At 50.2% G+C, this 24009-nt stretch overlaps 8 protein-coding genes across 8 annotated transcripts; 4 read left to right on the top strand and 4 right to left on the bottom strand.

The window, feature by feature from the left end:
- Positions 1-3381: 3381 nt before the first annotated feature.
- Positions 3382-5973, top strand: KD926_006066 (putative homeobox and C2H2 transcription factor; the record flags this gene model as incomplete). The annotated part of the gene is made up of 1 exon (XM_053099039.1): positions 3382-5973. One exon carries the CDS (start codon positions 3382-3384, stop codon positions 5971-5973), a length of 2592 nt encoding a protein of 863 aa, XP_052957128.1.
- Positions 5974-6590: 617 nt separating this feature from the next.
- KD926_006065 (uncharacterized protein) lies at positions 6591-7718 on the top strand (the record flags this gene model as incomplete). Its single annotated transcript, XM_053099037.1, has 2 exons — positions 6591-7017; positions 7096-7718. 2 exons carry the CDS (start codon positions 6591-6593, stop codon positions 7716-7718), a joined length of 1050 nt encoding a protein of 349 aa, XP_052957127.1.
- A 408-nt stretch (positions 7719-8126) lies between these two features.
- On the top strand, positions 8127-9949 carry KD926_006064 (putative ubiquitin-conjugating enzyme; the record flags this gene model as incomplete). Its single annotated transcript, XM_053099036.1, has 5 exons — positions 8127-8188; positions 8254-8348; positions 8396-9201; positions 9257-9336; positions 9646-9949. 5 exons carry the CDS (start codon positions 8127-8129, stop codon positions 9947-9949), a joined length of 1347 nt encoding a protein of 448 aa, XP_052957126.1.
- Positions 9950-11166: 1217 nt separating this feature from the next.
- KD926_006063 (NAD(P)-binding protein) lies at positions 11167-12292 on the bottom strand (the record flags this gene model as incomplete). Its single annotated transcript, XM_053099035.1, has 4 exons — positions 11167-11429; positions 11480-11826; positions 11913-12133; positions 12191-12292. The coding sequence occupies 4 exons, from the start codon at positions 12290-12292 to the stop codon at positions 11167-11169; spliced, it is 933 nt and encodes a 310-aa protein (XP_052957125.1).
- Positions 12293-12679: 387 nt separating this feature from the next.
- Positions 12680-13975, top strand: KD926_006062 (Zn(II)2Cys6 transcription factor domain-containing protein; the record flags this gene model as incomplete). The annotated part of the gene is made up of 1 exon (XM_053099034.1): positions 12680-13975. One exon carries the CDS (start codon positions 12680-12682, stop codon positions 13973-13975), a length of 1296 nt encoding a protein of 431 aa, XP_052957124.1.
- Positions 13976-16951: 2976 nt separating this feature from the next.
- KD926_006061 (Histone acetyltransferase GCN5) lies at positions 16952-19949 on the bottom strand (the record flags this gene model as incomplete). The annotated part of the gene is made up of 6 exons (XM_053099033.1): positions 16952-17148; positions 17437-17828; positions 17911-18149; positions 18312-18510; positions 18668-18693; positions 18810-19949. 6 exons carry the CDS (start codon positions 19947-19949, stop codon positions 16952-16954), a joined length of 2193 nt encoding a protein of 730 aa, XP_052957123.1.
- Positions 19950-20411: 462 nt separating this feature from the next.
- KD926_006060 (carbon-nitrogen hydrolase family protein) lies at positions 20412-21524 on the bottom strand (the record flags this gene model as incomplete). The annotated part of the gene is made up of 1 exon (XM_053099032.1): positions 20412-21524. The coding sequence occupies one exon, from the start codon at positions 21522-21524 to the stop codon at positions 20412-20414; it is 1113 nt and encodes a 370-aa protein (XP_052957122.1).
- A 472-nt stretch (positions 21525-21996) lies between these two features.
- Positions 21997-23625, bottom strand: KD926_006059 (uncharacterized protein; the record flags this gene model as incomplete). The annotated part of the gene is made up of 3 exons (XM_053099031.1): positions 21997-22330; positions 22386-23457; positions 23517-23625. The coding sequence occupies 3 exons, from the start codon at positions 23623-23625 to the stop codon at positions 21997-21999; spliced, it is 1515 nt and encodes a 504-aa protein (XP_052957121.1).
- Between the last annotated feature and the right edge of the window lie 384 nt (positions 23626-24009).

Below are 24009 nucleotides of genomic sequence, written 5' to 3'. Positions count from 1 at the left end.
ATGATTCTCTAAGCATGGACTTGGACTGTACATATCTAAAAAAGAAATATCCGAAGCCTATCCATTAATACTAAGAGCCAATTCCTAGATATTGTAGAGTAACTCATAATGATCGTCTCATCTATGAATGACGTCATTTATCTTCTATCGATGCGTTTTCTAGTATTGTGAATATATCTAAAGCCCTAGACAAACAATACCCCCAATTTCATATGATCCCTCTTCTACAATGTCTCATCACTCTCTCCTGAAGCTTTTCCTCAACTTGCCCTCGCAAAAGGGCCTGCAACATCAAACTCCTTCCTTTTCCTCTCCTCACTCTTGATGAGATATATGTAGCTCGGATCTCTTGCTCGATGGATGTATGGAATGCCAATGATCATGGTAGACAGGCGGGGTTTGGGGAGGATCGACAACCACTGATTGCCCCCTGTCTATGGAGAAGATAGGAGGTCAGAGCTGTCCCTATATTGTTGATCATGTTTGCTATTTGATGAGATCCTTATTTTGATCATCTAATTGTCGGTGGAAAGCGAAACTAAATTTCTTGCGGGCAATTGAACGTGGGGCCCGTCTCAAATGAATTTCGCTCAGAGACCCATTGCATGAACTGCTTATGGGGCCTTCTCAGTAGCGATTGACGACGGTATGCGATCCGTGTATTGACAGAATTGCTGACTAGGTTCTGCTGTATGGGAACAACTGTTCCAGTGTAGCATCATGAAAGGAGTAAGGGATGAAGGCTTCTGGACAATTTCCTTGGCCAGTTTCCAAGATCGTTGAGAACCTTTCTTGTTCCGACGGATTGGCTCTATAATCTCCTCTTTACTCATATACGCCCGAAGGAATGGTAGAATTTAGCTCCTCCGTGTTCCCTCGGTTTATAAGCTGCGTCGGACCTCTTAGACCGACCGCATCAAATGCATTCTCGCCATGGTTTTTTGTCATCCATAAGCGAACAAGCGATGGTTCACGATTCGGGTTGCGGACATATCTAAATTCGCTCATCAAAGCGCCGACTCCGCCCAAGTTAACGTTGGTTTCCCAAGGTTCAGTCTCATCGGGAAACTGGATATCCTCGAGGTCGACAATCATCACTTTGCTACTGTCGAAGTCTCCATGACCACAGAACAAAAAGTTGTCTAATCTTTGGTCCCAGTGTTCAGCACCGTGATCATATAGCTTCTTGAGGGCTTGCGTAAGGCGAGTATTAGGGCTTTCTCTTGGACATTGGTTTTGCTGCGCGCGTGGTCGTGTAGAATCCTCCCCTCGACATAGGAAAGAATGAGAGCCGGAAGTCCATTGAAAGAGCCTTGGCCATAAAGTTGCGGGATCACTGTTCCTTGGAGTTCCTTTAACTTGCCGTAGGCTTTCATCTCATTTCGAAACGTTTTCTCCCACCCGTTCGTCTGCTGTTTGACGATGACTGATGTGACTGATGGTGAAGGTGTGCCGAAACGAGTCGGGCGCTAGATCTAAGCGGCGCACAGTGTTACGGTAAGGATGCAGCTGCTCGGCGTGTTTTGTGGTGATGGGCTGACCATCTAGATAGAATGTCTAATGCGGCAGGGGTTAGATCTCTTCATTTCGCCCTCAGAAATGGGGTAATACCTGAGAGATTGGGTATTTTGAGGCACCATGATGTTGGAGGTCAGTGGGAGATTCGCTGAAAGGTCGAGGCGGGACTCAGGTCAAGTAGGCAGTGAACTATGGATATTTATATTATATAGGCTACACCAGCGTCGAATGACAGACAGTTAGGAGATTGGGAGGCTTTGATGTCAGCCTTGGGGCGAGACTCGAACCCCTTCAAGTCCGCTGCTGCCTCAAGCTATATACATATGAACGCCAAGCCCTGCATAGTCCTTTGGTAGATGAATTCCCAGTAGTTGGGGGAATGGGTAATCAAGGCGAGATAAACAGCTAAATTATGAGAGCTGGGGAAATACATACTGGTATGCTATTGCAAGAAGTCTGGTTTTATTCAACCCATGTAGATCGATGAGACGGAGGGATTCGTACAGATTACAATGTAGTTGGTCACACACGATAGCAAACAAAGTTTTAAGCATAAACTAGAATGGTTTCTTCATCAACATCCGGTATGGTGTAATGGTTAACATCGCCGTCTCTCACACGGCAGCTCGGGGTTCGATTCCCCGTACCGGAAACCATGTCAACATTTCTTTTTTGTTTTTGCCTCTTCTGAGGCCACCAGTTTTCACTTCTCTTTTTTTTTTCCCCGGTGAATTTTGGTTCATTATCTATCAGGGTTCGGGTTTTTTTACCGACCGCCGTTTGCACGTGCCTTATATAAAGATATGCCGAGCCAAATACTGCATCCTTCTTTTTGCCGTAACTGTACACCATCATACTACTCCAAAGCCCAATTTATGCTAATGCACTCTGATAAGATTCCATTGACATTGACCAATGTAGATTCCTAAATGAATCGAGCCAACACCAGCAGATGATCAGTTACGATGGCAACAAATGAATACGGGGTACGGAGTAGGATAGGCTAGCGAGTTGTGACCCCTCTCGCTGGCGGAATGTCTTTTTAAGAAAAGATTAGCTTCCAGACAAGAGGATTCTTCTCCACCCTCTAGATTTATTATTGCATGGGGAGGAAGCCGCCAACTCCGCGCCTTGGATAGATGGTGCAATCGTTGTAGCGGCACGTCATCACGGTCCCTTTGACGGATCATTGACATGAATACGGGATTACTCTAGTGCCTTCGCATACTCCGTAGATCTAGCCTCTGGACCACAAGCACATACTCCGTACACATATACATCATCCAGTGTTGGTGATATCACTGGTATGCTGGACTCGAAGGGGATTGATAAGCTCCGATATCGTCGGAAGGACGATGTGATTCATTCCTACCCCATGCGGTTAGACTGGGTGTGGTCTTCCGCGCCCCGCACAGGCACGACTAAACCAAAATAGGAATGGCGCTGTCATTGGAAGGGCGCGCAGTCAACGTGACCGACATCCCACGAACGAACCAGAAGCCTTGCCGCGTTCCGTGGTTGACTGAGAGGGACAAAGCAATGGCCACGCATCCTGAGCACAGAGTAAGTGGGCACCCTGGTGGAAGGTACTGGCAGTCCGTCCTGCGGGCTGCATAGTCCATGCGCCAGTTCGGCTTGCTTTTGATACCCCAGACGAAAAAACATACCCTTTTCTTTGAGCTGACATGCCCATCCATCCGTCACTCCTCCACTCCCCCTTCTGCTTTGTAAATAACTCGTCTCGGTTTCCCTTTCTGACTTCATTTCTTCATTGATGCTACCCTGACTACGATTGTTTCCCTCTTGATCTGCTTGGGCAGGAACGTACTCGTCTCCGATCTAGTTCGGAGTAACCACGTGCCAATGGAGTACTTCGACTTCGACGAGGCCTCGTTTGGCTCCCATTTGAGGGACGACGATGTGGCTTCAGACAACATCGAGCTAGACGAGCACGACGCCGTTGCAAACTTCGACTCCCTTGCGCTAGAACAAGACCTGGAATTCCCTCATGATCCCCAAGAGTCGACTCAGAACGTCGCCAAATCACCGGCGCAAGATGCGCCCGACGCGGCGGCTATGGATGGCATCTACCCCATGTCTCCCGCCAAAGACCCCTGTGACTTCTGCCGGAACATGGGTCTGGATTGCTTCGTTGCGAAGAGGGGTGTCATGATGCAGAATGGCTGTACCTGTTGCATTTCTCTCTATAGGAAGTGCAGTTTCACTCATGCCAAGGCGCCCGGCAAGTTTCTGGACACATTAGACCCAATCAACGAGAATATTGATATCCCGACGGGTGGCTTAACCGGCATAAAGGCACTCAAATCGGTGACTGGCATTGGATTTCCTGAAGACACCGACTCTCGGGGAAGGAAAAGTACTTCTCGGCTTTCACGGGACGCAGTCCGAGTTCTAAAGACGTGGCTCCAAGACCATAGCGACCATCCCTACCCCAATGACCGCGAGAAAGACGAATTGAAGCAACGTACGGGGCTGAAGCGCACTCAAATCTGCAATTGGCTTGCCAACGCTAGACGGCGTGGGAAAGTTCGACCGCCCCCGCGCAGCAGCTCTCCCGTTCCCGGGGCCGTGGATATTCCCGGACAGTCACCTTTGGACCTCACACTCATGACACCCCTGGAACGTTGGAAGCACTCTCCTCCTGAAAACGAACCTGCTACTAAGACGGATATTTTGCGTGCCCTGGTCAACACGTCGCTGGACTCTGTCCGGCACCGATCGTCTCAGCCAAGTCACGTGCCTTACCCTTTCCGGAAGGCTGGGTCTAGCAATGACTCAAGCCATGCCAATTCTAATATGTTTCATACCCCATCCATCAGCAGTCGAGAAACAAGTCGTTCTGCGAGTCATTCGTCTATATCTGACCTATCCTTTGCGTCTGCCTTTTCCCATCGCTCTTCCCTTGGGTCATTTGGCTCAATGGATCGAAAAGAGCGTCGCCGTCGCCGCAAAGCCTCCCCATCGGTCAATACTCTCAACCAACAGAAGGCTAAAAGCGCTCGAGTATTTCAATGTACCTTCTGTGCCGAGTCCTTCCAAACAAAGTATGACTGGCAGCGGCATGAAAAGTCGCTGCACTTAGCTCTGGAGAAATGGACCTGCTCACCCTTTGGAGGTGTAGCTTTCATAGACGGAGCCAATCGTTGTGTCTTCTGTATGGCAATAAACCCAGACAATGACCATCTAGAATCGCACAACTACAGTTCATGTCAGGAAAAGACCCCCACGGAGCGGACCTTCTATCGAAAGGACCACCTCAACCAACATCTGAGATTGATGCATAACGTGAAGTTCCACTCCTCGATGGACAGCTGGCGAAGTAATACCTGCGAGATTAGATCTCGATGTGGGTTTTGTGGAACAATTCTTACCACTTGGAAAGGCCGAACCGATCATCTGGCTGCGCATTTCAAAAATGGTGCCGACATGACCCAGTGGCAAGGTGACTGGGGTTTCGACCCGCTCGTGCAGAGCTTGGTCGAAAATGCCATGCCACCGTATCTGAATGGCGAAGAACGATTCACCTTAGATCCTTACACGACTTCACATATCAAAGGACGCTCGGCACGGGATCTCAATGTACCGAACGATGCAAATTGCTTCCAACGACTCCAACTCGAACTCACAGCATACGTTGACAACCAGAGGGCTTCGGGCGTCATCCCGACAGATCTGATGTTGCAGGATGAAGCGCGTCGTATTGTTTATGGTAGTGACGACCGCTGGAACCAGACATGCGCCGATAATCCCGTATGGCTCAGCATTCTCAAGCGCGACACTGGCATCGATGTCGTCCCCGGTTCAGATCACATCCAATTGGCAAATTTAGGCATGCGCCCTCCCTTCGCGGCGCATGGTGGTCTGAGTCGAGCTCCACTAGAGACCAACCTATCGGCTAGATCTTTGCGTTACCAACAACCTTTTAGCCCAGCCAATCTTGGATCTGGCCTTCAGAGCCCAGCATTACCGGGCACTGGTCAATCCTCTGTCGCTGCAAGTATCCCGGGAAGCTCGGCTGGTAGCTATGTTGGTAGTGCCGGGATGATGCCTCCCCCTACACACTCTGGGCTGTCCACCGACTGGGGAAGCAGTTTCTCTGCTGGACCTTCATCCTTTTCGACAGCTTTAAGTGGGCCGGCTGACCCATTCATACAAATGGGGTTCGACCCGGAGTTTCTCCAACGATTGAATCAAAATTATGACGAACTTGATTTGGAAGATCTGCAAGGGTTAGAATATGAGGGGAGCGGAGGCAATGGGGGTGGATTTGAACCAGGAGAATTAGGAACCATGGCATCTGCTAATCTTGCGTCTGCGCCAATTGCCATCCCCAGTCCTCCGAAACAACCGGATTATTTGATGACGGATGCTGCTCCCCTTGAAGAACTGGGGCTTTCCCAGGGAGTCCAGCATCCTGGTAGGACTGGAGTCTGATGTGCCAGCTAAGGCTGGAACTGTTTGACAATCGCGAAAGTACAGGGGGGCACTAATGAGGTCGATGAAAAAAAGTCACATTCGGTTTGAGCATGACACGAGCGGGATGCTGGGATCGGATGACCCCTTGACTGCTTTTATACCTGGCAACGTAATTTTGTAGTTAGTCATTTGCAATCCAATTCGAAACAATCGTGATCTTTCGGAGGGCGTGCAAATCGGAGTGTTGATAGGCCGAGCGCTTAAGATAAGGCAGGGAAGGCACGTGGGGCTCGTAATGGGCTGACATGTGATGCTCGGCCGTTTTCTGTCTTCTTGCTCCCTCGACTATTTTTTATTCTTTTTCTTTTCCTTTCGTTTCTTCGTCTTTGCGCCCTGGGTTCACTTGCCACTGTCTCTACCTCTCATCTGAAATACCACAGGTCTTTATCTTCAATTAGTTATGGCCGCACATGTCACTGCATCCTCGCTATTATACCATGGCTGATTGTCCATGAGCATTCGTTAAGTTTACCTACTTTGATCTAGCAACCTCCTGCGTCAGAAATACGCATTATCGCCGTGCTCCAACGGAACCCCTCACCTGCTCGCTCTTATCATTCGCACCGATAGAAGAGATGGACAAACGCAAGAACTGGGGCGACATCAATGTCCATCTACCTGGGCTGACACTTCTTTTACCTGTTATCTCGGCATCTATCAAGCATCACATACCCCGTCTGTATCATTCGACTGACCGGTCGACTGAATCGAACGATTATCCTCACGCACTACCAACGGAAGCCGATCCCCAAGAATTTGAAATCCGGCCACTTTCATCGGCCTCGTTTGAGTCAGACTTGGAAACCGTTTTCTCTGACGCTCAACGTCCCACAAGCTCTAGCAGTACCTGTACTAGTCAAGAGTCAGATTTGTTCGCCGAGCGCATGATGATTAACAATGATGTCTTCATTCCGAACGAGGTCACTGATAGAGCCGTCGTGGATCCCGCTAAGTCGAAGTACGAGGCGGTCTCTGGGTTACGGTGGAGTCGCGTAGTCCCAGGTAAGTTGTATTATTCCGGGGATTTTGATATCTGTCAAACATCTCCATCGACACAAAAATACTAACACAGCTGCGTAGCGCTTGGTTTCCTGCAGAATGCATGCTATGAAGCCCAACAACCAACTTGTGACGGTCGCCTGGTGCGGTCTATGTACATAAATGCTTTGGGCTATCTTCTCGACGCCATCCCCAAAGATCTGACTTCGGAGGAGTCTGACAGAATCAGGCGCAATCTACCCGTCAAGATCAAAGCGTCCATCCCGGCCACAGTGGATCTCGCTCCCGGCGCAACATGCGGTCCAAACCAACAAGCGAACGTCAACATCCCCAGGAGATCATATCTCCATCGACTGCTAGCTTCCGCTATCCTTCAACTTTTCGTCATATTACACTTCCTTATGCCTTACATCAAGATCATGATACGGAAGATTTACCAGTTTGAACGGTCCCATCATATTACGGAGAGAACGATTGCGGCAACCGCCAGCGCTGCGGACAGCTTAACCAAAGGTGGACTGAACGTGGGCCTTGATATATTAAGTATACGAGAAGGACAAATGGGTATAGCGGCTTCGAACCTGTTGACCTGGTGGATAGAAGGCGTTACCGGAGGCATTTGCGAGGGCGTCGGGGATGGCATGACGGTTTTGGGCATTGTTCGACCGCGCCAGGAATTGGAACGCGCATCTGGTCAATTCTGAACGGAAAGAATCTCTAGCTTTGCTTGAGCTATATCCTCTCGCAACCCTAGATTGATGATCTATTAGCATAGAGCGTAGGTGTTGGTTTGTCTTGGCACATCGTGGCGTATGGTCTGATAAAGGGTTTAATCAATCAAACGACTATCACTATTCTGACACGTTGCTTTGTACTGCAGCCCAATAATCGTGTATTAATTCTTCTGGGCGTAGAGTATTTTAGCACATAGTTAGTTACAGGAATGCCCTCTTCTATGGCTTAGTCATAAAACACTCGGAGATAACGGACTTGCTAGAGACCGAAAGGGACTAGCTCGGCTTGGTCTGGCTGGACTCTCCGTTCTCTCAACGCGCGACTTGGAGACTCGACACTTCAGACGGACTACTCACGGTCCATTGTCACCTCGCACAATGTCGACCTCGCGACTACCCAGAATTGCTGCTCTCCGCAAGCACCAGCTTCTTTTGGAATTGTGAGTTCGGCTGCCCGGCTCCCCCTTTTTCACCGGAAATGCTCTGCTGATCGCTCCGAGTACAGCTCAAGTCTAAAGCATGCGGCCCCTCCTGGCACATATGTGAGCATCGCCCCTAACGACCCTACTCTGTGGATCGGAGTAATTTTTGTACGCTCTGGTATGTCTGTTTCTGCTCCAGAGAGTGCCCGTTCAAATTCATTGAAGTGGGCAAGAAGCTGATCACGCCGTCGGGTCTCTCTCCAGGTCCCTATGCCAGCGCCGTCCTCCGCTTTCAGATTCGTTTCCCTTCCTCATATCCCGATCTCCCGCCTCTTGTCACCTTCGCGACCGATGTTTTCCATCCTCTTATCGTCCCTCTTACCACATATACTTTCAGTACCAATGCGTCCAGCGAAGATCCAGTGAGCGCGACAGACGAAGAGCGACTACCCCCGGGCGGGTTCAGTCTCCGTCATGGATTTCCCCACTGGTTTGGCCGAGCCAGGCGCAACGGTACCAGCTCAAATGCTTCATTGGGGCCAGGTAGCGTGCGTGGCTCGACTGCTGAAGGAGAGACAACGGATGCAGCCAGCAAGGATGGCTCTGTTCATAATAACGTGGACCCCTCTTCGTCGAAACCGCAGTCGGAAGGCGAGGGCGATGGAACTACCGGCGACAAGATCGATACTTCGTCTGTATCTCAACATGAGGACAAGGTGCAATCTGTTCCGGTGTCAGAATTATTAGACTACATTCGCTCTACATTTGATGACGAGATCGTCCTCGACTCTTTACCATTGGAGGCTGCTGGTAACCCGAGTGCTTGGCATGCATGGAAAGCCCATCGAAAGGACAGCGGCAACTCTAGCCTGGGCTATAATGCCAAACGCGGGAGCCCGCAGACGCGACTCCCCGGCGACTGGCACTGGGACGGAATTTGGGCAAAGCGGGTGCAACACGAGATTGAGGCTAGTCATTCGGATTCGACGCTATTTGGCAGTGCTGCTTCTCGCGGAGGGACCGATGAAATGGTTAGCTTTGCAATCCAACCTGAGATCAACAAAGAAGCTAACACAGGACTAGCAGATCCGATTTTCCCGATTAGACGATGCCACATTGACAACAGTCAAGAATATGATCGTTCCAGTAGTGGAGGAGGCACATGAGTAACTCGGATTCTTTGTTTATCATTATACCCAATACCGCTGGTCAGTCGATTCAATGCCACATTCAATGATCTTTACTTTTCGATTCAACCTCGTCTTTGCTATAATTCTGATGCGCAACATCGTCTACGCTTGATGGATGACCGATCGCGGTTGTTCCTTCCCCCCGGAAACTGATACCCATCGTCAGCATGGCGACTCAAAAAAGCCGCATGGAAAGACCGACGGCCCTACACCATCTCCACTGTCTCATTCCAGGGCTACAAAAACATTATCTTTACCAATTCTTACATGCCGGGCCACTCCCAGTGCCTTGTATTTCCAAGCCAACATGTCTAAAGCCGTGTATAATAAGTACAAGACATCGATCATTGTGCTTGCTCTGGTCCTTGTTCCGATTGTTGTCATTGGGTGCGCCTTCGCCGCTGCTCTGGCCTGCTCGGAATTCTGGAGTTCCGACCGTCCTGCTGGCTGCACATCTTGGGTCAAATCGCATGTGAGACGCCGCAGAAGACGCTCTGATCCTTCGCCTCCCCCATCACCTGTGTCTACTGGCTCCTCTCAAGTCTCTTCTGTTTACGACGACCCCGTTCGGAGCACGGAGACTGTTTGAGGAAGCACTTGTAGGCTATGCCTCTCGCGAAGAGGTCTTGCGAGTAGCTTCCTAGGTTGTGCGCAGGGGTGCCAATACTTCGGATAGGTGAGTCGGCATTGACATTTGCTTCGCGGGAGGAATCGATCGCTGACGCTCAAGAACAAGCTTGACGACAGAATTTACTATCTTATCAAGATTCAAAGCATCGTGCGGGGATACCTGGAGCTTCAACTTATGGCGGAGTCCCCATTGTCGAAAATAACGAGAAACACCCACTTGGCTTCGTTTATTCGAGAAGTACGGGTCAGAATATTTGGCTTTGGCGTGCATGATACCGAGGATTGGCTCCCATAGGATCTTTGGTTTGAAGTCACATTTGCGGTGACAGGTTCCCCTACATTTCCGTGGTGAAGTTTTCGAGGATGGCCTGCGTGGCATCCAACGCCAGGGGACATGACATTGGAAACGACAGACAAATACAAAGCTAGGTGGGACGCCATGTATGGATCTGGAGGTTCGAAATACTGCCTCGGAGGGCACTTCGACTTGTGCCATACTCGAGTTTATTCCAATGACTGCGTTCACCCCTCACCACCGAGCACCTAACCCTCTTTCTGTGTAGCGTCTCTTGTCCTTGCCGTGACGGTCCGACAAACGAGAAGCTAAAGTGTTGTATTTGGTGCTATTCTAAGAAATTCTAAGCCTAGGAATGAATGTTGGAGTTTCGGCCGTGGCTCGGCTGTCTACTCTGGTTATGTTTAGCAAGTAGCTTAGGTCAACCAGGCCACATGTATATAGTCAAGGTCCGCCTCTCTGAGTAAAATGACCAAGCATTTCTATGCCGATATTATCGTCTATATAGCCTTGCCTTTGACTTGTAAGGAAATCTTCGTGGGACTTGAAACGCATCATTCTGCGCTTGGCAACTTATGTCTTCTAGCTACTGTTGTTAATTAACCTAAGAGTCCTCTTTCGCCAACTTTCGCTCTTCGGCGGACATGGGAATTGTAAAACCTCCTCTACATGGAGACGTGGCGATGGTGAGAATGATGATTGGATTCAAGTCAGTCCGGCCTCCCTGACCATGAAAGAGAATGCCAAAAACACAGAAGGACAAGGCAAAAAGCTCGTCCCGACCGAACAGGATAAAGTCGATATGAAAGAAACGGAACGATAATCAAAGATTCCCGTGTACCACTAATGTATTCAGATAGACTAGCCATAAGTGTCACATGTTAGTTGGTCTCACCCCGTCCCCAGTACAAATCCAGCATCTCCTTCACAGTGAGCGCCTTGATATGCGGGAATCGATCATTCAAACACCCAGCCCGCTGAATGTGCGAAGACCCATCGGTTGTAAAAAGCTCGAAGATAGAAATGAACCATTGAAAGGCCTTCTTGGGGAAATAGTCATACAAGGCCTGATGACCTGGCAACTCAGTGATTTCGAATCTCTTCAGTTTCTCCACGTCATCGTAGCAGACGTCGAATTTGGCGCCTATTACCTGTAAGCAATTGGCCAGACCAAGATATGGATCTGTGGCCTACCTCGGGATTCTTCTGCTAACGCGACGAATTGATTCCAAGTCAATTCGTCACCCACCACACGGCTTTCTTCCTCCCATTTTTCCAGATCCAAGGCCGCAACTATGAACCGAGCGAGGTCATACGTATACGTGAACGTGACAGGGGTGTTGCCGTCCCCTGGAATGACAGCGATCTTGTTGGCTATGTCGATGACGAAGACGTTCGGTTTAAGGTTCGTCTTCATGGCCGGAGTACTAAAGTAGTCGAGGAAGATACTATTGTAGAAAATGGTCCATTCAAGACTGGACTCTCGGAGTTGGTCGAGGGCCAGGAAATGGTCTTTGAGTTGCGGGAGGACCTCGACTGCGCTATAGGAGGCCATTAGATCATGATCCAATCCCTGAGAAGTAATGGTTGATGGAAAGATGGGATGAGGGTTAAAACTTAGACTCACGCAGGAGGATAGACAATGGCATAGCCGCTCGGGATGAATCGCTTGGTTGTCTTCGACTTAGCCGCTGCTTGGATGAGGTTCCGCTGGGCCATGGCGAGCGAGTCACCTTCGATAGCGAAAGCGGATATAACTGTGTGGATGTTGTGTTGCTCAAGGAGTTGTGCTAGATCATCGATGTTGCTGTAGTCCACTTTGATTGTTTTCTCTGGCGAACTAGACGACTGTTTTGGGGGTTGTTAGCTGGCTTCTGAGAGAAAGGACAAGGTGTAGAGGCTTACCTGTCGGGAGAGAATGAAGGACTGGTGTGGAGATACCTCCATCACTTCCACGATGGTTTGGCCAACACCACCTGTTCCTCCGGCGATTGCAACGTTGACCATCTTGTATGCTAGAATACTAGGGAGAAGGCAGAGTAGAACTGGATTGAGTATTGGGGGCTAAGACATGCGCGAGTGCAGGAACTGAGCGAAACAGAATCAGATGGAGAGCAATGAAGCATATTTATATTGCATCAACCCCCCTCCCTTCCGCCACCACGCTGAGTACTCCGTGGTCCATGATACAAGTCTCTGAAAGTTAGGGCATGGACGCCCCACCGGCCTTACGAGAATTGCCTGTTCGGGCCTTAGCGGGGGTCCACTCTCTTCCACCCCGTGGTCCCTTCTTGCTCTTTCTTCCTCTCTTGTCTCTCCCCTGACCTCTTCCTTCTCCGATCATAAGCACGGAGGAGCAGATCCTTGACCCATTCATCGATTGATCCTATCATAATGCCTCTCGAAGTCAGCGGCCTAGGGAGATTCCGTCTGCCCTCGGCGCCGAAGAGGAAAGCATCCGCCGATACCCGGGCAAAAGACTCCCGACGACGACGACCACACGCCAAATCTCGCAGCGGCTGTTTCTCATGCAAGGAAAGTCGGGTGAAGTGCAACGAGGCTCGTCCGAAGTGTCAGCGGTGCTCGGTTCGTCGGAAGTCTTGCTCTTATGACACTCTTAGCGTTCCACTCCCCAACGACTGCCGCATGGTGGCGACTGTCTCGAGCTCGTTGGTCGAGTGTGGCTACGATCAGATCAGACATGGGCCTTATGAGGGAATGCATAATGGTAGCGTTATGACGCCGGATGCATACCTAGCCCGGAATTTCGATCATTGTGTCGATACGTCGTTTGCCTCGGAAGCGGGAAAGGTAATAGCCAAGCGCTTTCTCTTGCCGGGCTGTGCTGCTACCCCGATGCTTATGCATGCTCTTCTTGCATTGTCGGCGCGAAATATTCAGTACCTTCACCCGACGGGCCGGTCCCACGAGCTGGCATTCAGGTACCATGCCCAGGAGGCGTCTGGGCTACTGAATCGAGTGATCCAAGAGGGCGTAGATGCCCATAATATCGAGCTGGTCTACGCTACGTGCTTGGTTATTAACATGGTTGCATTCACGTCACGAGAAGACACGATGCTCCAGTCGTGGGTGTTCAAAGAAGACGAGGCATCCATTACGGAGTCTTCTGTTTGGTACATGATACAGGAGGGCATGGGGTATCTATCCCATGTTCTAAAACAAAGTTTTCACCAGACCTTTTGGCGGCTGAAAAGTGACTTTGGCGATGTACCGCCTCTCACACTCTTTTGTGTGACTGCTGGCGGGAGTGCATCGGAGCGCAGATCTCGGATACCTTCGATTCTCGCCGACGTGTGCCAGGTAACGTCGCAGAGTACTCCGGAGAACAATGCATATTATGTCCCTCTCGAGCTCTTGTCATATCTGTTCGGGCTGACGAGAGACAACGCCAATAGTTTAGATAGCATTTTGGCATTTGGACCTCGTGTTTCGCATGAGTATCGCATGCTTGTTCGGCAGAAGGATGAGCCCGCGTTGTTATTGTTCATGCTGTGGCTGCGACTGCTTTGTGGGGAGGTATATTGGTGGGTGACGGCGCGGGCGCGGAGTGAGTATGCTGCTGTGTCGTGGCTGCTCGGTCAGAGTGAAGATGTTAGAATACGGACGATTGCTCGAGACCCTGATCTGGTCTTGCGGAGTCTAGAGGACAATGAGGAATACCATCTATAACTTCCTTGAATAAAAACAGAGGGACTGAGTATTTATCCTGGAATAGCCATATTATTTCTCTTAGCACATGGCACTTATAGACGACTAGAGGTGCTAAGAATGAAGAGAACGGGAGATGAATGATTGATTGATGAAAATGATCAACTAATTAGATCGAGGACTTTGTATCTTTGTTAAAAACATGTGTAATGAATAAAGACGAAGCTGATTATACTTGTTCGATGTAAACCATATGTATAAGTACCCCTGATAAATCGCCCTACATAACATCCAAACCCAGTCACTCCGATAAAAGCCAACCACACAAAAACCGACCTACCTAAGATAGCCCCAAAAGATCGGATGTGCTGACACCGATCATTCTTGAATTAAATTATGCCACTCCGGAATCTCCTTAATGAGCTTCCACATATACTTCTCCAGTGCTCCGGAAGGAGAAGACCCCGAGCGACTACCACCAGGGACCTGGCACACCCAGATTGATGAAGCGAAGGTCAAACAGGCACTGTTTCACCAAGCTATTCAAAAGGCCCCCGGTATCGATAAGCTGAATTTTAGAGCTCTACGGCTACTATGGGACTGGGACAGTCCCCGGCTAATAGCTCTGGTAAGGCAGTGTTTCAGGCTAGGCGTCCATCCGGAAATATGGAAAATAGCTAAAGGTATTCTGCTGCGGAAACCGAATAAGCCAGACTACACAAAAGTTAAGGCTTACCGGGCAATCAGTCTACTCAACTGCCTAGGAAAGGTAGTAGAAAAGGTGGCAGCAGAAGCTATAGCTAACCATTGCGAAATTACCCAGAGCTTATACCCGGGTCAACTGGGATCCAGAAAGAGCCGAAGTACTATAGATGCCATAGCCTGTCTGATACAAAGAACTTATCAGGCGTGGGGCCTGAAACAGCTAATGGGAGCCCTCTTTCTCGATGTAAAGGGAGCGTTTGATCATGTTAACCCGGCCAGACTGATAGCCCGGATGATAGAGCTCAATCTAGATAGGGACCTCATACGCTGAGTACAATCCTTTCTAACTGACCGAAGGGTTCAGCTAGTTATCGATAATATTCAGTGTTCGGAACAGCCAATCAACTCAAGTGTCCCTCAGGGATCACCAGTGTCCCCAATCCTCTTTATCATCTATCTCAGCGGGGTCTTTGAGGCTATAGAGACAGCAGTACCAAGGGTTCAGGCCTTATCATTTGCAGATGATGTAGGTCTTCTAGCCCCAGGGTATTCAGTGAAAGGAACATGCGACATGCTACAGCGGGCAGCAGAAGTAGCGATCAGTTAGGGCCAGATGCATAAAGTCCAGTTTGACGCAGAGAAGACAGAGGCAGTCCTCTTCACCCGAAAACGGGGCCAGGAACTCAGGACCCAGACTCAGCGAGCCCGCATAGTGGTCGAGGGGCACCAAGTCTCATTCAACCAAGAAGCTACCCGGTGGCTAGGTTTATGGCTGGATGCAGGCCTTAATCTAAAAGTCCACTACAATACGTGTTTACGGAAGGCCCGCACAGCGGAAACCCGGGTGCAGTCTCTGTGTCGCAGACAGGGCCTACCCCCAGGCCTAGTACGCAGGATTTAGGTAGCCGCAGTGCAGTCAGTAGCTCTATATGGGGTAGAGCTCTGGTGGCAGGGCCAGAAAGACCGGCTCGAAGGGGTACAGCAACTACTTAATCGACAAGCTCGGGCAATCACGGGAATGCTCACAACTACCCCTATCGGCCCTCTTATTCGGGAGGCGGGTCTAACACCAGCGGAATGTCTACTAGAATCTAGACAGCTAGGATATACTATCCGGTTACTAGGTCCACCCGAGAACCACCCAGTAAGACAAATTCTTCCAGTCAGTTTTAGAGAAGGGGATCAGCACGTACAATCCGACGAACAGCCAGAAGAGGACCGAAATTGGGCAGAATCAAGCCGGGGATCATAGTCACTGGGCCAACACCTAGTACGCCAGCTAAATAAGATTCTACCAGTAGACCCCTCAGGAGGTTTCGAAACCTCAATACAGATCTCGGAAAACAGCTTCCCAGGCCAGATTATTATTGAGTCTCCAGAGGAAGCACTCCAGGCAGCTCAGGCAGCCCCGGCAACTCAGACTATCTGAACAGATGGATCTAGGCTAGAAGACGGGAAAACTGGAGCTGGAATAGCATGGCAAGCCCAGCAAGGCTGCTAGAAGACAAAAACATTCCCAATGGGAAAAGGACAAGAAGTCTTTGATGCGGAGCTCCTAGGAGTCTACCAGGGACTACAGCTGGCGAGAGAGATGGAAAGCCAAGGACCAATCACCATACTACTCGACTCCCAAGCAGCTATACGCAGGCTACAACATGCAAGACCTGGACCAGGTCAGACAATAGCTGCTGACATACGCACTGCCGCTCAGGACCTGCTATCGAGGGGCCGTGATCCGATAATTCAATGGGTCCCAGGACATGCAGGTATAGAAGGAAACGAAAGGGCAGATTAAGCAGCAAAACAAGCCGTAACGCGAATACCGGGACCAGGCTGCAGAGAGATCTCACAAGCATTTACTCGCAGAACCCGTACAGAGGCGTTAAGAACAAACAGACAACACTGGCTAGAGAATAGTCTTAACCGGAGATCACAATCGATACAGAGAACCTATAAATCTGGAAGAGGCTGGCAATTGGATCCTATAGCGGCAACAGCTACTAAGGGCCTAGCTAGCCGATATTTTCAGATGACGGTAGGACATGCAGCTATCGGATCATATCTATGCCGCATAAAATCTCGGGAAAGAGCGACCTGCCAAAATTTGCCAAGCTCCTAGGGAGACAGTTTCTCATATACTAGTCAGCTGCAGACAATGGCGACGAGAACGAGAGGTGCTATATACAGCTCTAGATAGAGCGGGAATAGCGAGACCTTCCGTACAAGAAACCTACCCAGAAAGCAGGCTCTTCAAGGAACCTAAAGCTACTAAAGCCCTACTAGACTTCATAGCTAATACAGGCGTGGCTCTTTCTGGAGAACAACACCAGAAGGACCAACACAGAGCAGAGAGAGACAATGAAAGAGGCCTAGAAGCTCTAGAGGAAGCTGAACGGACCGGAGAAGGCTAACAGGAAGGGTGGCCTGGTCACACCTAGGCGTCACCCACCCTGCTAGAATCCCAAGGAGAGCAAACATGCTCAAAGACCCTGCGCAAGAAGGCGATATGGGGCGAGGAAAAGGAACAGAATGTAATTAAAACGGGGGAATAGCCCTAGGGACTCGGTATGGACAATAAACTTGATTAAATAATAATAGTAATAATATACTTCTCCAGTTGATTTGCACACTTGGTATATACCGTCGTTACATCTTTATATCGCCGACAATTAATAAAGATCAACTTGAGATCGTCGACAAGGTCTTTCGGTGCAGTGTAAACATCATCGACCAATAGTTCTTCCACCGTCGACAGATCCCTCGGGGATGTAATAAACTTGCAATAGTCAGGGACTTCTTCTTGTCGACCGGGCTGGCGAAGGACCATGCATGCTTGTGGTTTTGAATATGATTCAAGAAACGCCGAAGTTCGTTAAAATGAGGTCCATGGCGTGGTACGCGTGATAGCTCGTCCATCTCTGGAGACCAACCGGTTGCCCGAATCGCCGGAATGGAGAGAGGGTCGATGAGGGCGATGACACCGCTAGACCATTGCTGAGGTGGTGGGTGGACAATACGGTTCTTGCTGATGGTACGCGTTTTGGCAAGAACGCATTCCCTCTGCTTTAGAAGCATGCGGCCAACTTCGAGGTACCGGACTCGGGGAAGCTTGGAGCATTGCATCAGTGTACCCCCTTCGTAGTCCTTGATGTACCCTATCCAGCGCGACCTGCCGAGTGTGATCTCTTTGGTGAACCCTTGTTTTTTTAAAGTATCCGATGGCATAATTATCGGCGTAGGTTAGAAAATACATCACTGGAGAAGTAGCTCTCACGTAGTCTTTCAAATGGGCCATGAGATGGGCTCCATATCCCTTCACCTGCTGATCAGCCGATACGGCACAGAAGACGATTTCGGCAAACTCGCGGTCTGGGAATTGACGATATGTAATCCCACCAACAACCTGCAGCGGCATCTTGACAATGGCGATGGACAAATGAACGCGATCGTAGACAAGACGTGCGATGTAGTCTTTGGGCATTTTCGGAAGCTGTCTTTGGAACAAACATTTCAGACCAGTGAGAATGGTTGTACTTTCTGGGGCGCCATCGTTGTTGACTACTCGATACTCGATCTCGCCATTTCACTCCTCCAGCACTGCAGTCTTGAGAATACTTGGTCAATTGCCTCACATTGAGAGGTCCTAGCATACCTTCTCGGGGAAAAGCACCCTCCGAATGAGAGCTGGAGAGTTCAAAGTCGGATCCTGCCAGCTCATCCTGAAAGCTCTTTGTTCTCTTGGCATAGAGGCGGGACTCGGATCTTCGAGGACCGGACGCTTCGCGATGTTGCTGTCGGCTGGAAATGGCTGCGACTGTGCTTGGTTTATTTGCATTGGAATGATAGTGAGCCTGAACCCGGACTATGTGATATGTAAACTAGGCTAGGTTGGGTAGGCTAGACATAGCCACTCCGGAGTTGTCGCAATCTTTCCCCGGAAATCACGAAATGTTGAGTCGGTCGTTCGGCATTCTGAGGCCTTTTATCCCTTTGTTGTTAGGTACTTACCACGTGACGGTTGGATCTGTAGGAGACTGAAGCAACCATTCTCAGTTCTTACAGATCAGACAAGGATCCCACTCCCAAGTCCAGGCATAACATGAAAGACAACACCAATCGCCAACGCTAACAGCCCAAGTCCGCGACATACTCCCCAAGACCCCCAAACTCCTAACTCAACAGCAGCGTTCAACCCGCAGCCCACAAATCCCGCAACCCCCCAAGCCACAAGAACACCACCATAGCTGCTCGAAAATGACCCAGGAGAAGGAGAAGCGTCCCTTTGAGCAGCTTTCACCAAGCCTGGGAGGATACTGAATCCCGCTCCATGGGCAAACAGAATCACGCAGAGCGCACAAAGGCCCAGCATGGGGCCTTCAAATTGCGAAAGCAGAACCAGCAAAACCCCTCGTAGACAAAGTAAGACTATGAATGTATTCCTTGCGCCGAGGTAAGCGCTGAGCGTGGGTGCGAACACGCCACCTGATGTAAGAGCTAGCATGCTGGATGCTAGGAGAGCCGTGGGGTCATGGTCACTCTTTGTCTCGGTGTCGCCGCTGGAGTAGTAGTAGGAGGTAAGAGGGAGCAAGGCAACGATGACTGTCATTCCGGGTAGGGCATTGAAGAAGAGAAGGATTGAGAGGAATAGCTCAGAGGAGGAAGAAGGGTGGCTTGATGATGCTTTATTCGCATGGCTACTGGGTTGCTGTTTCGGCGTGGTATCCAGCAGTCCCGGCAGCAGGAGCTGAGTAGCTGCCCCAACAGCGAGAAATGTAGCACCTGCGAGCGCAAGAGCCCGGCCTACACTTTCTACATCGGCCGTGCTGAGCTCGCAGACAGACCAAAGAATGAAAGAAGCCGCTGCGCCAGACGAAAAGCCCATAGGCCCGATGGCACTCCGAGCAAGAGCGAAATTGGGGAACCCGTTGCTGACCAGGACCACAACGGCGAGATAAGTCCATCCCACACCCACACCACCGAGCAGGAAACACAAGAGCGTGAGTTCAAACTTGAGTTGGCTGAGAAACGTGCCTGCGCCGATCAGGGCAAATCCCCAAACAGCAGTGCCGCTGGCGCTGGTAACGTGGGTGCCGCGGTGGGAGATCATAGATGCACAGGTCGCGACTCCGATTGAGAGGCCGATGCAAGCCATGCCAAAGGGAGCGAAGCTCCATGTTACGGGCTTTCCGGTAAGACGGGTGAGGTGGACTTGTAGGGTGCTCAGTGCGTAGACTGTCCCGATGCTGAACATATTGGTGAAACTCGCTAGAGCAATTGATAATGATGCCATGTTGGTATCAACGGACGATGGGATGGGGTTCTAGTGTTTGTTGTGATAGAGGCGTCATAGAACAGGGATAATGAAGAGATAGGTAATGGGAGCTTGGGCGAATGATCCTTATACTTATAGACCAAGCCTGAGTAGAGAGTCTCCTACTCGGCGGAATTGCCGCTGATGCAGCCCGAAGGCGAGTCGAAAGGCGGTACTTCCGCCCGCTATAGTGGATCTGAAGAAGGGAGAAAGATGGAGGATGATGCAACCCTGCAGTGTCCAGACATCTGTCTACACATGGTGAACGGACCCAGTTCGCTGATTCTTAGAACACATCAAAGGTTCTCTTGGTACGCGATGGGTGGGATGAATCGATGCATTACTACACACACTGCTAAAATGCTATGAGGCCAGCATACACCTCGCTTAGAGATATTTTAGGAAGAAATAACAGGACAGGACTAAAATGCCGTGGTGTTTCTATAACTCTTCGATATCAGAACCTTCTGTAAAGACGACAGGATCCCGTCGAGACCGGTTGACTTGCAATTGAAAAACATCAAGTCGCTGATATCCCCCCACCACATCATGATATTGTTTTCCTTCAATACAACGATCGAGATCCATATCCGCATAAAGAACCCCTTCCTCATTCTGTAGAAACTCCTTGGGCCTCTGGGTCTTCGTATCCTCTTCCACTGTGAACGAAGGAAGAGGCGTCCCAGTCGGATCAAGAAACATACTTACTCCACGAGGAGAGTTATCCAGCACGCCCTTGACATGGCCAGGGGATCTAGAGCCGGAAACGATGATATCAATGGCATCCTGGCCGAGGAAGCCGCTACACATCACGCCAAAGCACTTCGCTTCGAAGCAGTGAGCGGCGGCGCGAAGTCTATTCGCGAGTACATTGTCGTAGTTCGCCGGGGCCTGGCCCTGGCCCTGGCCCTGACCCTGACTGAGACGGTCCCCTTCCTCCTTCTCCTTCTCCTTCGGTGATGATGCTGGGACCCGCGTCGGCCAGATCGGTGGCCAAGACGAGATATGAATCTGCTCGCGCTGAGCCATCAACGAGTACCGCGCCAAGGGATTGGTATTTTCCCCGCAGATGAGTCCGCCAACACGACCGTACGGTGTATCAGCGACACGCAATCCATACCCATCACCCGGGCTCCAGGTGAGTTTCTCAAAGAACGTCGGCATCAACTTCCGGTGGTGTACAGCGACCTCGCCCATGGTGTTGATGATCAAGTTCGAATTGTACAAGCAGGCGGTACTCGCCCGATACTTTTCGGAAAAGCCCATGCTAATGACGGTTTTGGTCTCCCGGGCGGCTTCCTGAAGAAGTCGTACTTCTTCGCCATCGGCATACAGAGATTCCTGCACCATGCGATGGAAGAGGTCATGGTTCTCCGTTGGGGGACGGATGGCGCTCCAGATGGGGAAGGCTGATAGGTATGTCTCGGGGAAGACGACTAGATTGGCGGAGTTTTTGGCGGCCTGGTGAATGAGCGAAATGGCTTTGTCGACGGATTTTTGCGCAGAGAGAAAGTGAGAGGCAACATGGCATGCGGCGACCCGAGTAGGTGCCATGGCTGGAAAGAGTAGGGGGGAAATGATAGTGAGATCGATAATGATGTGGGTGCGGTTGAAATACCGATAGCAGCTAACTGCAACTAGTTGACCCCAGCCACCAAGCAGAATGAATGGAGATTAATTCAGATAACCGACTGTTAAGGCGGGCGGAAATGCCGCCTCGAGCGATTCAACCGCAGTAACCGCAGCAATCGCAATAACCGACTCGGATCTTCTCCGTGGAATTGGCAGTTTAGCGATGATTCAAATTTTGGTATATGATAGCGTGAAGCAAGTCTGTGTTAGATCACTAGTGTTCCATGAGGATGGCAGGTCCACGTGTAATTTTGTTAGGAGTAAAGATAGTACACGCCATGAGAACAATAAATAGTGGTCATACGAATGAGGATGATAAGTCAAAAAAGTACTGATACTTGTGTAAAGAATGAGCTATAGAGAGTCAAATGTACATGTCCACACTGTGCAGTGATTATTCCTTGTGTTCCGCTGCGGTCGTATCAATCTTGTTCACCGAGCGAAGAGAACGAGCATCCATAACATCTTCTTTGTCGAAGATCACCGCCATCTGCTCCAACGAGAATCCTCGGGTCTCTGGGTAAAAGAAGAAGACAACGAAGCCGTATATGACAAGCAATACCACGTAAATAATGTAATACTTCCAGCCAATTGCCTCAAAGGCAATCGGGTTGACAAAAATATTGAATATGATGGCAATGATGCAGGACATCCACGTAACCATCAAGCCGCGGGAGCGTAATCGAAAGGGCCAGACCTCGCAAGGGTACGATGTTAATAGCGGTGTCCTGTAGATAACAACCAGTCAGAGCGGAGCGGTAAAGAGCAAGGGACTGGGCATACAAAGCAATGTCATATCCGGCAAAATAAACGAAGACGAACGGCACAAAAGCGATACCCGTGGCATGGTGCCCCGTCGTAACGAATGCACCATAGAGTCCGGTCATGATAACATAACTAGCCAGCATTATTGCGGCAGAAAGTAGGAAAAGCTGCCGACGACCCATTCGCTCAACAGAGACGGCGCCACCAACGGCGAAGAAAATGTTCCAAATCTGAAGACACGCGGAGATGAGAAGCTGGTCTCTCGTCTTGCTGACACCAACAGCGTTGAGTACAATGGTCAAGTAATAGGAGAGGAGACCATTGCCCGCCCATTGGTTGAAAAAGCCAAGCGTGACAGAGATGAAAAGACGATGCCGATTGCCCGGGGTGCGGATCATCTCTGCATAGCCCGATGAGTTCTCAGCTTCACCTTCGGCCACAATACTGGAGTGAATCATCCGGAGCTCCTCCTCCACCCATGGTGCACCGGGGTCGTTATCCGCATGTATCGTGGCGAGAGTCTGATGGGCCTCTTCCATTCGGCCGACTGATACCAGCCACCGAGGACTTTCAGGAATGAACCAGAACCCTGGAAGGGCCAGAAGAGGCATTAGAAGCTGCAACCACGAAGGAATCCTCCAAGCCCAGTTTGAATCGAGGGTGCGGGTGCCGAATGTCACCCACGCGGCAACGACGCTGCCATAATAGTAACTGGTCATATACATAGCAGTGGCCACACCTTGATGATGGGGATAGGCAACTTCGGCAATTAATGAAGGGCCTGCGTTGTTCATAAAGCCCATGCTGGCTCCGGCAAGGAGTCGTCCAACCATGAAGAGAGCCCTCGAAGGGGCTGCGCTCTGCAGGACTGTACCAATAATCAGGCAAATGTATCCGAGCAAAATGACTTTTTTGCGGCCGTAGTGATTTGAAAGCCACGCGGCAAAGGTGGCAGACACTGCAGCACCAATCCAGTACAATGTATTGATAAACCCAAGCCATTCACCCCCTGGCTGTTCCATGAATGACATCCAGATCGGAAGAGACTGGAGACCGTTGAGTAGGGAACTATCGTAACCATTTGCGGACGCTAAAAGAACCGTGACTTCAGTAAATGTGATCAGTGATCTCTCAGTAAAGGGTACTGACATAAGAATGTCACAGAGATAATGCAGAGATTCAGGCGAATCAAGCAAGGACTCGACCACCAGCCCCGCGCTGGTGCTGGGTGGGTTGAGATATTCCCGGCAGCTGGCATGGAGAGGAATCGGGAGGAAAGGTAATAGGATGAGGGGATTTAGGAAAGGCCAAAGACCCGCGCGGGTGATCCAATATATACGCGCTGATGCTCGAGTCAATTGTCCGGGGTTAACAACGTCGGCGCAGATTGCCGTCCCTGGCCTATGGGACATGTCATAGTAATTAGTTCGATTCTCGGTAGTAGATTTGAAACCGAGAAACCGTGGGGGAAAGATAAGAATGTCGAGTCCACGAGGAGAAAACGTGGAGACTGGAGAGGGAAATCATGGAGTCCGGGGCGTTGGTGGAGTCAGTGGAGCCATACCACGGAGTAGAGGGAGATAAGCGATGGCAAATGCGGCGGAAATGCCGCCGATTCCGCCTGGGTCTATCGTCAGCGTGG

Source organism: Aspergillus affinis, assembly GCF_023601865.1.
Source record: "Aspergillus affinis strain CMG 70 chromosome Unknown NODE_30_length_300691_cov_86_450199, whole genome shotgun sequence".
NCBI lineage: Eukaryota > Fungi > Ascomycota > Eurotiomycetes > Eurotiales > Aspergillaceae > Aspergillus > Aspergillus affinis.
Note: the sequence above shows the minus strand (reverse complement) of the source record. Positions and strands in the feature narration are given on the sequence as shown.